General features: G+C 37.5%; 1 protein-coding gene across 4 annotated transcripts in view; it reads right to left on the bottom strand.

The window, feature by feature from the left end:
- The window catches only part of EPC1 (enhancer of polycomb homolog 1 (Drosophila)), a 134,286-nt gene that overhangs the window by 33,130 nt on the left and 87,229 nt on the right, over window positions 1-13,927 (bottom strand). For 3 of the 4 annotated variants that reach the window (XM_006877589.1, XM_006877587.1, XM_006877588.1), the window contains exon 2: window positions 3,064-3,223. In XM_006877589.1, the coding sequence (XP_006877651.1) occupies window positions 3,064-3,223 (160 nt within the window). The remainder of the gene's footprint in view (window positions 1-3,063; window positions 3,224-13,927) is intronic. The other variant, XM_006877590.1, reaches the window with a different exon arrangement.

Genomic DNA, 13,927 nt, shown 5'->3' with positions numbered 1-13,927 from the left:
CCCTCATATGTTAATTCTTAGTATCAGGAAGGGTAATTCCTTAAAAAAAAAAAAACATCTCACATACATAAATGGGCATGGTTGTATTCCAGTAAAATTTTAGTGACTGAAAACAGATGATAGGCCATGGAGGATTACTACATCATTGTTGTTGTTGTTGTTGTTAAGTGCCATCGAGTCGGGTCCGACCCATAGCGACCCTGTACAGGGTTTCCGAGGGTGTAAATCCTTACGGGAGTAGAAAGCCTCATCTTTCTCCCGCGGAGTGGCTGGTAGTTTCGAACCGCTGACCTTAAGGTTCGCAGCCCGATTCGTAACCACTACGCTACCAGAGCTCCTTACACGACTAAAAAATGAAATCACATCATTACAAAACTGCCAAATCACTGAAAGTCATGGCCCAGTCAAGTTCACACATGACTTTAACCATTAGAGCTGTCTCACTCTCCCTACTGCAAACATTAATGTGCAAGAGACTTGAACAGCAGACTTATTTGTTGTCATAAACACAAAATGATGGATAATGGGATAGTTCGCTAAGTGAGGAAAAGGTGTAATGAATCTTCTCCCTAGTTTACGGTAGCCCATTAAAAGCCAGGATCAAGGTTCAAAAAGAATTAACACCAATTTTACACAATCTTTTCCAGTCACAACTCATTTAAGCCCAGTGATACTCACACTAAAACTATATATAACACCACACAAAAAACATGTCTACAAATACAACTCTAATGAACTAAGATACAAAGTTTCAACAAAATCTTAGCAAACCTAATACAACAATGGAGTCCCTGGGTGACAAAAATTGTTAAGTGCTCAACTACTAACCACCCAATTCAAACCCACCCAGAAATTCTCTGGAACATCCAAAGGCAAAAAACTGAACCTCGACTTACAACTTCACACCTTGTAATTAACTTAAATTGATCACAGATTTAAAAGGCAAAAAACCGTAAAACTTTCAGAAAAGAATTCAGAAGAAAACCTTTGAGAAATAGGACTAGGCAGAGTCCTTAGGAGTCATTCTTATCAGAAGCACAATCCATAAATTAAAAAAAAAAACTAATAAATTGGCTCTCATCAAAATAAGGTGTTTTACTTTATAACCGATCCTATTATTTTAAAGGATGAAAAGACAAATTACAGACAGTGAGAAAATAGTCACAAATCAGTTATTTCACAAAGCCTTGGTTTCTAGAATACATATTAAAAATGCCTCAAAATAACATTAAAACCAAACATTCAATTACAAAATGAGCAAAAGATATGTATAAACATTTCACTATGGAAGATACAGAAATGACAAAAAAATAGGGAAAATACGTCATTTAACCATTAGAGAACTGCATATCAAAATGGCTAAAAAGAATGGTAGCGATAATGCTAAATTATCAGAAACTAGATCATACATACACGTTGGTGGGAATGTAATGGTACAACTACTCTAGGAAGTAGTCTGACAATGACTGTCAAAATAAAAAATGGAATTACCATATGACCCAGCAATTACATTCATGGGCATTTATTCAACAGAAATAAAAACTTAGGATCACACAAAAAATGTACACATTTGTTCATAGCAGCTTTGCTTTTACTAACAGCCCAAACCTGGAAACTACCCTGAAGTCCTTCAATGGGTGAATGCCTAAAGTGGTGTGGTGCATCTGTATCATGGAATACTGTTATTGTTAGTTGCTGCCTAGTCAATTTCAACTCACACCACCCTAAATAATATTGTTCAGCAGTAACAAGGAGTGAAACATGGATACGTGTAACAATTTAGATGATTCTTATCAATGAAAAAAGTCACTCAAAGGATACATACTGCATAATTGCATCTTTATAACATTCAAGAAATAATATAGAGAACAGATTAGTAGTTACCAGTGCTATGGATGGGGGATGAGATGGGTATGGCTATAAAGAAGAGAAAGTCCTGTGATGGTAGAGTTGATTATCTTGTTTGTGGTGGTGTTAATTACCTTGTAATAAAACTGCCTAGAACTATATACTATACTCACACAAATACAAGTGCAGGTACAATTAGTGAAATCTGAAAAAACTCTGTGGGTTTTTAACAATATCAATTTTTTAGTTTTGATATTGTACAACAGTTGTGCAAGAGACTGAGGAGTCCTAGAAGCATATACATGGGGCATCTCTGTATAATCTTTTACAACCTTCACTGAATCTATAACTATTTTTAATAGGCTAAAAAATTCAATGGTAGATTATAGACCAATATCCCTCATGAACAATGATGTAAAAATTCTCAACAAAATCCTACCCAATAAAACTAAACAACATATCAAGAAAATAATACATCACGACTAGACAGGATTCATACCAGAGATGAAAGGATGGTTCCACATTAGAAAAACAATCAACATAACCTATATTTGAATAAAACAAAGGAAAACAACCACAGGATCATTTTGATTGATGCACAAAAGGCATTTGACAAAATCCAACATCCATTCCTGATAAAAACACATTCCCTCAAAAAAGTCAATGATAGTCAATACTATCATGTATTTAATATTCCAATATATACACCTTTCCAAATGTGCTTGAAAAAGATGCCTCAAATTTCTAGTGAAAAAAAAAAAAAAAAGTCCCACCTCACCAAACAAGTTATAATTTTGCTGCCATTTTATTATTTGATTACAATGTCAGCAAAGTCTATTCCTTTTTCAATATTGTACTTTTCAATTTTCTTACAGTAAGACTCTATAAAATTCTTTAAGACTATTATATTACTATTTCTGAACAGAGAAACAACAACAAAACCCACAAAACCACCATCTCTTCACCTGAGGCATAGTATTGACACTATTTGTTTAATGCAGCATTAAGATTCTGTACTGGAATTAAACTGAACATCTAAGATGATAAATATGACCTTTTTCGCAAAACAAAAATCTCACAAAAACACCATTTAAAAAGTTGAAAACAGGTTTTCACAACTCTCAAACTAGAACAGTCCTGAAAATATAAAAATCTGTCAAGAGTTACAACAGGAAAATATCGAAAATACAATCATTAAAAAAAGTAATGACTTACGCTGTATGTGAATGAGCTGCTTTGGCATCTTAAATTCCCCCGGATAGATAGATTCATAGTAAGCAATATTACTTTCTGCCTCTGGGACTGGTATAACCATGTTATCCCTCTTCTCGCCATATACCTGCTGTGCTGAAATAGCCCGCTGAAGATGATGTTCCTAAAAAGAGGGGGAAAGAGGTAACTTCATATAATTAAAAGAGTACATAGACATACAAAGCTACTTTTTGTTGAGGGGGGATTTTAGTATACCTTGATCAGAGACTTAAGACAAATGTATACAAAATGATACTCATAGCACAGCTAGGGGTAAAACATTTTAAGTAGATATAAGCTTTTGTTAGAAATACTTAATGTTTAGTCAATTTAAATAAAAGGTATATACCAAAAATTAACAAATTAATATTAAACAGAGATTCCATAATGAGACTGTAAGATAAAGGGTTGAAACATTTTGAACTTATATAGCATAAAGTCATTCACACTATGAATTAAAAGTGTTTTAATGCACTGGACTGCAAGGTCAGTTTGAACCACAAGGCTGTTAGTTCAATCTCACCAGTTGCTCCTAGACAGCACTAAATAATAACAACCAATTCACAGGTTAGAAAGTACTTTCACACAATCAGTTAATATATTTTCACAGAAGGTTAAGTATTACCTTTATTTTCACTTTAAACAAATTCAAACTCTGATCTCTTGTCTCAAGTAACAGCCTGTCTTAAACTTTCCAGAAATTTTTCTGAACAATAGTACTGAGTACTCAGGCTGTGTGAATTAGAATCCAACTCCAACACAATGATGCTGACTTCTGGGGCAAGATGTTTCACTCTTCTAATCTAAATGTTTTCTACTTTACAGGGTTGGTTACAGATTTAAGATAACTGTGCATACTATGTTCACTATAATGCCTGGCATCTAACAGGTGCTCAAAATTAACTTTGGCTTAGTTACCACTTAAGATTTTATTAATTTAAGTGCCTGTTCTCATCCAGCCTAGTCAACACCAAATTTTGATGGAAATACCAAAACCAGTGTAGTGGTTACGAGCCGGGCTACTAATCTTAAAGTCAGCTGTTTGAAACTACCTGCCATTCAGCTGGAGAAAGATGAGGCTTTCTGTCACATAAAGATATACAGCTTCAGAAACTCTATGAGTCAGAACTGACTACATGGGCACACCACCACTGACATTGATTCCAACCCACAGTGACCCTACAGATAAGAGTAGAATTGACTCGTAGTATTTTTAAGGCTGTAAATCTTTATGAAAGCAAACTGTCACATCTTTCTTGCGAGGAACAGCTGGTGGCTTCAAACTTCTAACCTTTTGGTTAATAGCTGAGCACTTAATTTAAAATTATTCTAACAGTATAAAATGAAAAGTTCCAGCCCTCATAGGTAGCCTCTGTTAAGAATGCTCATATTCTTCCATAAATAAGCTAAACAGGATAGAGAGAAACACTGTTAACTGATGATGTATGGAGGGGATTATAATCAATGTAATGAAACAAGTCATATGAATGGTTGAATGTGAAACTGATGATGTGCCCTGTAAACTTTCAATCCACAATAAAAAGCTTAAAAAAAAAAAAAAAAGGTAATGCTACGAAATCATAGAAACCTTTATGTTTCTGGACATATCCTCCCATGTAGGTTTATACATTTCTGAAGGCAGTGTTTCTATCACTCTAACCCTTCTCTGAATAATTCTGTGTGTTCTTGGATTTACACCACCACATCAAAATGGGTGTTATAGCATGCTCAAGGGACAGAAACTGTGTTCCTTTGAAATGTTGAGTTTGGGAAACAAAAATAAGTCTCAAGGGGTTTCCTAATGAAATTCTCACAAGACCAACCTTCTACCCTTTAAGAATGAACAGTTGCATTGTAGTGAAGGGAAAAAATTCCTCTGAGCAACTCTCCTGGCCTTTTCTCCTCACCAAGCAGTTTTCCTTTTTAAGAAAACTTCCTCATAATAAGCTCCTCAGATCATCCTGTGATTATTGTTGTTAAGTGCGTTCAAGTTGGATCGGATTCATATTGATCCTGTATATGGACTTTGAGACTGTAAATCAAAAACTACAGCCTTCAGCATGGATTAAACTTCAATGTAAAGAAAACAAAAACTTTCACAACTGGACCAATAAATAACATCATGATAAACGAAGAAAAGATTTAAGTTGTCAAAGACTTAATTTTATTTGGATTCACAATCAACATTCATGAAAGCAGCAGTCAAGAAATCAAACAATTTATTGCATTAAGCAGATCTGCTGCACAAGACCTCCCTTTAAAGTGTTTAAGAGCAAAGACAATCAGTTTGAGAAATAAGGTTCGCCTGACTCGAGCCATGGTATTCTTTAAAAACTCATACGTATGTGGAAGGTGGACAATGAATAAGGAAGACCTGTTATATTCGAGTTACAGTCCTGGAGAAGAATACTCCAAGTACTATGGACTGCCAAAAGAAGAAATAAATCTGTGTTGGAAGAAGTACAGTGAGAATGCTCCTTAGAAGCCAAGATTATGAAGCTTCATCTCTCTTACCTCAGACATATTATGAGAGACTAGTCTCTGGAAAAGGACATCATGCTTGGTAAAGTAGAGGGTCAGTAAAAAAGAGGATGAGTTCCAAAGAGATGGATGAGCACAGTAACAGTAAGCAGTGGACTCAAATGTAACAATAATTGTGAGGATGGCATAGGATTGGGCACTGTTTTGTTTATATTGTGCATAGGGTCACTATGAGTCAGAACCAACGCAATGACACAACAGTAATGACAGGATCCAATATTTACTAAAGTGTAGCATCTGGTGGGCTCAAACCACCAACTTTGTGGTTAACAGTAACAACAGAGCTCCCCCTCTTACCGAGATTAACCTTGTCAAGTATTGGAATCCTAAAAAAACAATCGCAACAAGCTTCTGAGCAGACCTCTTTCTGCCTTAAATTGAACGGCAACACTAGAAGTCACTGCTCTGATTGGACCTTTTCCCTTTTTTTTAAACAAACAAACAAACACACACACAAACCCCTAATGAGCTCTGGTAGCGTAGTGGTTACAAATCGGTCTGCTAACCTCAAGGTCAGTACTTTGAAACTACCAGTCATTTTGTGGGAGAAACACAAGGCTTTCTGCTCCTGTAAAGATTTACAGCCTCGGACACCCTGCAGAGGGTGTCACTATGAGTCAGAACTGACTCCATGGTACTTAACAACAACACAATGAGACTAAGACAAGTGTATTACTCAAAGGCCTTGAGTGCAGCTATCCTGTGATTTCAGAGAAATGTTAAAAAAAAGTAACGCTTTGTGTAGAATAAACCCATGCATGTGTTAACTGGGAACCTAGAAGAGGATAAGAAATCTCAGAAGCACATTTCCAGTCTTCATGAAACCTTGCTCTCATGTCACTGGGCTCCAAAAGCACTCATTCTGGTTACTTCAATCTGCCTAGTGCATAGGCTTTAAGGCAGAGGCCCAAATACGAAGCTTAGCATCAACACCTGACACCTAAAATTCAACAAGTTACACCCTGCTTCCTGTTTTTATTATTATGACATAGAACTAGTATTTGAGAAGTCAGAAAACATCATTTTTATTAAGTAAGAGTATCATTAGATATCCGTAGTATAAAATCTATCTGAACAAATGCATTACAAACTTTTGCCCACTGATGAACACAACAGGTTTAAATATCTACTTGTTCTTCCAAAAAATAGGTTAAAAAAATCTGCTTCTCCTAAATAGAACTGCTTCATTTGTGTTCCTTTAGTACTACATACTATACTTATGACACCATGCTGTAATAATTTGTTTATATTATGATCTCCAAATTGTGAGCACCATAGGATTAGAGACCATGTCTAATTTACCTTTGTATTCTTTTTCTTCAAGAGATGTATTATCTTTTGGCAGTATTTGGGGACTAAAAATTGTTTTAAGGATAAAGACTAAATAAGATTATTTTTGTAACCTATTCAACATTTAGAGCAGTATTTTATAATAAGCATATAGAATAAGCCATACACAGCTAACCCTAATATCAGCAGTTCAAACCTATCCACTAGTCAGAAACCTATGAGCTGGAACCAACTCGATAGTACTTAACAACAACAACTATGATATTTATTTGGACTTCTGGTATGGCACTACAGGATCGGCACTGGACTGTGAACCACAAAGGTCAGCAGTTCAAATCCACTAGCTGCTCTTTGGAAACCTTATACAGGGTTGCCATGAGTCAGAACTCAACAGCACTGAACAAATTTCCTTATCGGGTAAGTATGGAACTGCTAACCCCAAGGTCAATGGTTTACACCCACCAGCTGCTCCTTAGAAACCCTATACAGAGTGGCTATGAGTCATGGTTCGGGCTGCGAACCTTAAGGTCAGCGGTTCGAAACTACCAGCCGCTCCGTGGGAGAAAGATGAGGCTTTCTACTCCAGTAAAGATTTACACCCTAGGAAACCCTGTTCAGGGTCGCTATGGGTCGGAACCGACTCGATGGCACTTAACAACAACGAGTCATGGTAGTGTAGTGGTTACGAATCGGGCTGCGAGCCGCAAGGTCAGCAGTTCGAAACTACCAGCTGTTCCACGGGAGAAAGATGAGGCTTTCTGCTCCCGTAAAGATTTACAGCCTTGGAAACACTGTACAGGGTTGTTATGACTCCATGGCACATAACAACAACAACATGAGTCAAAACTGCGGCAACAAAACTTAACAACAGCAGCAAACATATCCCTTAACAAATATGAAATAATATTCATTTATTAATTTTTCAAGCAAATAATGATCTTAACATTTAGCCACCACAATTACTTACGGTTGCATTTAGACCATTTTGGATGCTGAATTATCAACTGTTCTAAAGCAGTAATAACAGTTAAATCCCTCCTGGAAAAATAAATGATGACTAATTCTGTAAAAAGTTGCTCTGGTAGCGTAGTGGTTATGAGTCAGGCTGCTACCCTCAAGGTCAGCAGTTTTAAACTACCAGCTATTCTGCGGCAGAAAGATGAGGCTTTCTGATCCAATAAAGATTTACAACCTCAGAAACCCGACACAGGGTTGCTATGAGTTGGAACCAACTCCACAGCATATAACCACCACTGCCACCAATTCTAAGAAGCTCTGATAGCATGTTGTTGTTGTCACAAGAGAAAAGATGAGGCTTTCTGCTCCCGTGTAGATTTACAGCCCTGGAAACCCTGTACAGGGTCGCTATGAGTTGGAACCGATTCCATGGCACATAACAACAACAAATCACCAATTCTGCAAAAAGCTACTGAAAATGTTTACACCCATCCCTTGATTATTGCATGTAAAGCTAGAATCCATTGATACTTGAGCAAAAGGTTGTGTCGAGTGTCACTCCTACTTTCAAATGACACTTCTAAGAGCTAATCTTTAATATCATTAATGAACAATGCTCCAGATCAAGTACTGCATAGTTTTTCTGCATCCAAATAGCCAATCCTTACCTACTTCATTATAACAGTACTTTAACTAACTAACTGGGTTTTCTATGTTTCAAGTAATCTTGCTAAAAAATCACATCACACCATTCTTCTAATTCCATCTCATTCAGAATAAATGTGAAAGTTCATATTATTGATTTTAAGGTCCAACACAACTCACACTCCCCTTTTCTTGTTACCTCAATGGCATCACAAACTACTGCTTTCCCACTCAATATGTTCTAGTCATACTATACTTCTGGTTGTTTTATCAATTTTCTATGGAATAGGTTGGTCCTTTATTTCCCTTGTACCTTTGATGCAAAGTCACATTCCCAGACAGACCTTTCCTTACCAGCTCTTACTTACTTACCAAAATGGCTAAAATTTAAAAGGCTTACATTACCAAATACTGGTGAGGATGTGGAATATCTAGAACTCTCATACAATGTTAATGCTAATCTGACAGCTTTTTTTCCCTTATTTTACATTGTTGTAGTTAAGTGCCGCTGAGTGAGTTCTGACTCATAGCGACCCTGTATAAGGTTTCTGAGGAACCGCTGGTAGGTTTGAACTACTGACCTTGTATAGTTCACAGTCCAGTGCTGATCCATTGAGAAGTCATAATTAATCATTTCAAAGAGAACAATTCAGTGGCATTTAGTACATTCACAGTACCGTGCAATCACTACTTCTACGTAGTTCCAAATCATTTACATCACTACAAAAGAAAACCCAGTAACCAATAACTTGCCATTCCCCTCCAGAGGCTGGCAACCACCAATCTGCATTCTTTGTCTATGGATTTACTTATTCTGGATATTTCATATAAACAGAATACAGTATGTAACCTTTTTTGTTTGGCTTCTTTCAGTACGTATCTTTTGTGGTTGAATATAAATCCATTGTATGTATATGCCATATATATATGCAACATGATTTGTTTAACCATTTGCTGGTGGGCATGTATGTACATGTATTTGTTAGAGTATTTGTAGTGGTGGAATTACTGGTTCATTCGGATAATTCTATGTTTCACAACTGGAGGAAGTACCAAACGGTTCTGCACAGCAGCTGACCCATTTCACATTCCCACCAACTTTGTACATGGGCTCCAATTTCTCCACTCCCTATTAAGACTTGTGGTTTTGAGGTCCGGCAGATTCTTACAAAACTAAACACATATATTCTATGTGGCCTGGTAATTTCACTCCTAGGTATTTCTCCAAGGGAAATGAGAACATATCTTATAAAAATACCTAAATAAGAATGTTTATATGCTGGATTAATAATAGCTCTACACTGGAAATAGTACCAATTTCCACCAGTAGGAAGGCAGATTAACAAACTGTGGTATAGATATACAGTGGAATACTTGTGAGTAACTAAAGGAACACAAAACTTATAGATACACCAGAGGCAAATTGCAAAAACATTATTCTGAGTGAAAACAGCTTTATACAAAAGAATTCATAGTCTTTGAGTCAAATTATGTGAAGTTCTAAAACAGGTCAAACTAATATCCGGTGGTGGTGGTAGGACAATCAAAACAGTAATTGCCTCTGGGGTAAGGGAAGGGATGGGTATGGACTGGTAGGAAAGCAACATTAAGGAATTTTCTGGGATGATGGTAATGTTCTTTTTTATAGGAAGGAGGGGTGTTGGGTTACATAGGTATATGAATTTGTCAAAACAAAGTTAATATATAAGGGGTATTTTTTTCAAAGAGTTTGTGGAAAAGTGGAATTGAAAAACAATGGAATTTTCTATGAACTGTTGAAGTGCACTCTTCTACTTATTATGTGCAAATTTTATTATATACAAATTTCATCTGGAAAGAAACAACCAGCAAATATTGAGCTCTAATCAATGATATGCCTAGTAAATACTTGATGAGAAATGTACTGATTCTGCAACTGACTTTGGAATGCATCAAAAGATTAAGATGGACTGATGGATGAAGAAATGGAAAGAAGGGATTTAAAACAAATACAGTAAAATGTTAATTGTAGAATCTAGTTGAAGAATATGTGGTGGTTATGGCAAATTTTCTGAAACTCTGCCCTTCAAAAATTTTCTTAAAACATCAAGAAACCAGTAAACTACTCCCTTCCCTACTTCACAACACTATTCTCTTGACCTATGGGTCAGAATGGACAATGACAGTGTGTTTTGGTTGTTTTTTGGGTTTTGGTACAACACTTATTATCAAGGAGTCCAGATAGCATGCACAATGGTTACTGCTTGACGGGTAACTTAAAGGTTGGCATGGTTCGAACCCACCAGTCTAGTCACTCCACGGTAAACAACATGGCTGCCTGTTTCCATCAAGACACAGCCCTGGAACCTCTAGAAGGCTGCTCTATGCTATAGCATTCATCATGAGTCAAAACTGACTTGGTGACAATGGATTTGGTTATTTTGGAAAAGCACTTTGTTGCTGTTACGTGCTGCTGGGTCGATTCCGACCCATGGCGACCCTGTACAGGGTTTCCAAGGAGCAGCTGGTGGGCTTGAACCACCAACCTTGCAGTTCAAACGACTTTACAGTCTGATGCATTAGCCCACAGCGCCACACCAGGACTCCTTATAGACTATTTAATTTACCTAGTGTTTTATTTTATTACCTTGTCTTGTTTCACCAAAATGTAAGAGCCATGAACATAGGAATTTATTTTTTGCTTGGATTTACTCCCACATCTAGAACCCTGTCTAACATTTGCAAGTATCAGCAATACCCACTCCACTGCAATAAAAAGATTATCGCAAAACAGTGAGCCATATAAATGTTTTGGTTTCCCAGTGTACATAAAAGTATGTTTACACTATAGTCTATTAAGCATGCAAAATCATTTTGCAAAAAGTTTGAAATACTATGAAAATCACCAAAATGTGACACAGAGACATGAAGTGTACAAAGTGTACACATGTGGTTGAAAAATGGCACTGACAGACTTGCTACTTGCAGTGTTGCCAAACCTTTGATTAGGAAACACACACATTATCTGTCAAGTGCAATAAAATGAAGTATGCCTGGAAACACCTCCTACTATATGTTCTGTGGATTATTATCTCCTCCACAGAATACCACCAGCTCTCATTTCTTGACACTCCAAATCTGTTTCTTCTCCTGTACTATTTTAATGAGTCACACCATCATCTACCCAGTAAACTAAGTCAAAAGTCTTGCTTTTTCCAGGCCTCTCTAGTTCCTCCTTCCCTATTTCCAAACCAGATCCTATAGATTCCACATTCCTTTTATGTCTAGAAATCATTGTTTTTTCATATCCACTGTCACAGTGGATATATGGTTGTTGTTAGATGCCATCGAGTCGGTACCAGCCCATAGTGACCTTATGTACAGAAGAACGAAACACTGCCTGATCCTGGGCCAACCTCACTACTGCTGACATGCTTTGAGTTCATTGATGCTGCCACTCGGCCAATCAATCTTATTGGGAGTCTTCCTCTTTTTCTCTGATCCCTCCACCTTACCAAACATGATACCCTTCTCCAGTGACTGGTCCCTCCTGACAATATGTCTAAAGTATGAGAGACGAAGGAGCACTCTGGCTAAACTTCTTCCAAAACAGATCTATTGGTTCTTTTGGCAAGCCATGGCAATTTTAGTATTCTCCTCCAACACCATAACTCAAATGCATCAATTCTTCTACGGTCTTCCTTATTCACTGTCCAGCTTTCACATGCATATGCGGTTATTGAAAATACCACGGCTTAGGTCAGCCACACTTTAGCCCTCAAGCTCATTTTTTTTGCTTTTAAACACTTTAGGAACAGGTTTTCTTACTTCATATCACCCTACTCTCCTTTGTATTTCTATTTCTAGAGGTGCTCCTAAAAGTTTGATCAAATCACTGTTGTATCAAATCACTGACTCTGTACTGCCTTCATCTACAAATTGAAACTTGTTGGCATGGCGGATGGGGCTCTTAATGATTTGGCTCTATGTAATTCTTCCAGTCTGACACCTTACCACTCTCTACGTGGGATATCACATTGTTGAGTATATTGAACTTTTTAGTAATATCCGTATGTGATGTTCCCCAACTTTTAGGCCCTTCTACGCTCACAAGCGGCTCCTTGGAAACCCTATACAGGGTCGCTATGGGCCAGAATTGGCACTTAACAACAACAACATGTTTCCGCAAGGAGCTCTGGTAGTGTAGTGGTTACCAGTTAGGCTGCCATTCTCAAGGTCAGCAGTTTGAGACCACCATTTGTTCCATGGAGACGAGGCTTTCTGCTCTCGTAAAGATTTACAGCCTTGGAAACCTTATGCAGGGTTGCTATGAGTTAGAAACAACTCCACGGCACACCACCACCAACCTATACTCCCTCTCCCATTCTTTACAATTCTATGAGGGTATCTATCCCTCTTTTGGAGTCCTGGTGTGATGCTGTGGGTTAATGGGACACACTGCAAAGCTGTTTGAATTGCAAGGTCGGTGGTTCAAGCTCACCAGCTGCTCCTCGGAAATACAATACAGGGTCGCTAAGGGTCCGAACGGACTTGATGGCACTTAACAACAACAACATCCCTCTTTAGAAAGTTCTCCAAATACTCATCCCCTCCCCATGATCTTCCTATGTTTTCTCACACCATCTTATCTTTTTACCTCTATCATAGCATGAAAACTATAGATCAAGAACAGTACTTTCAGCATAACAAGTTATGGCATGATATCATGTATAAAAAGATAGTAAAATCTATTTGTTAGATGGAGTCAGTTTATGCTATGCTGTACAATACCATAAGGAACCCTGGTAGTGTAGTGGTTACGAATCGGGCTGAGAGCTTCACGGTAGCAATTCGAAATCACCAGCTATTCTGCGGGAGAAAGATGAGGCTTTCTGCTCTCGTAAAGATTTACAGCCTCGGAAACTCTGTACAGGGTCACTATGAGTTGGAACCAACTCCACGGCACATGACCACCACCACCATATAATATCATGCAAGGTCAATGGTTCAAGCTCACTAGCTGTCCCTTGGAAACCCTATACAGGGTTAGCTATAGGTCAGAACTGATTCAACAGCACTTAACAAGAACAACATACAATATCAAGATCAACAGGAGATAATTAAGGGCTGAAATAGAGAGGGGTTCATGAAGAAGGCAGGGTAAAATTTGAGGAAAGAGAGACTATGTCTAGGAAGAGGAAAAGAAAATGAGAAAAAGTATTGTGTAATTAAAAACATGTTTTATAAGTTTATGTAAGAGACTAAGAAAAGCAACACACTCCTGAAAGGAGAAATAATCATGGTGAACATGGAAAAAAAGAGTCAAGCCTGCTAAGAAAAACGCTGGCGATTACACACAGAACTGAATAATTGTACTAGGGCTTCAAAAAATTTGTGGGAAGACTCCATTATCTTT

The sequence above is a fragment of the Chrysochloris asiatica genome, unplaced genomic scaffold (assembly GCF_000296735.1).
Source record: "Chrysochloris asiatica unplaced genomic scaffold, ChrAsi1.0 scaffold00532, whole genome shotgun sequence".
Lineage (NCBI taxonomy): Eukaryota > Metazoa > Chordata > Mammalia > Afrosoricida > Chrysochloridae > Chrysochloris > Chrysochloris asiatica.
The sequence above is the reverse complement of the archived record's forward strand: the minus strand, read 5'-3'. Positions and strand labels throughout refer to the sequence as shown.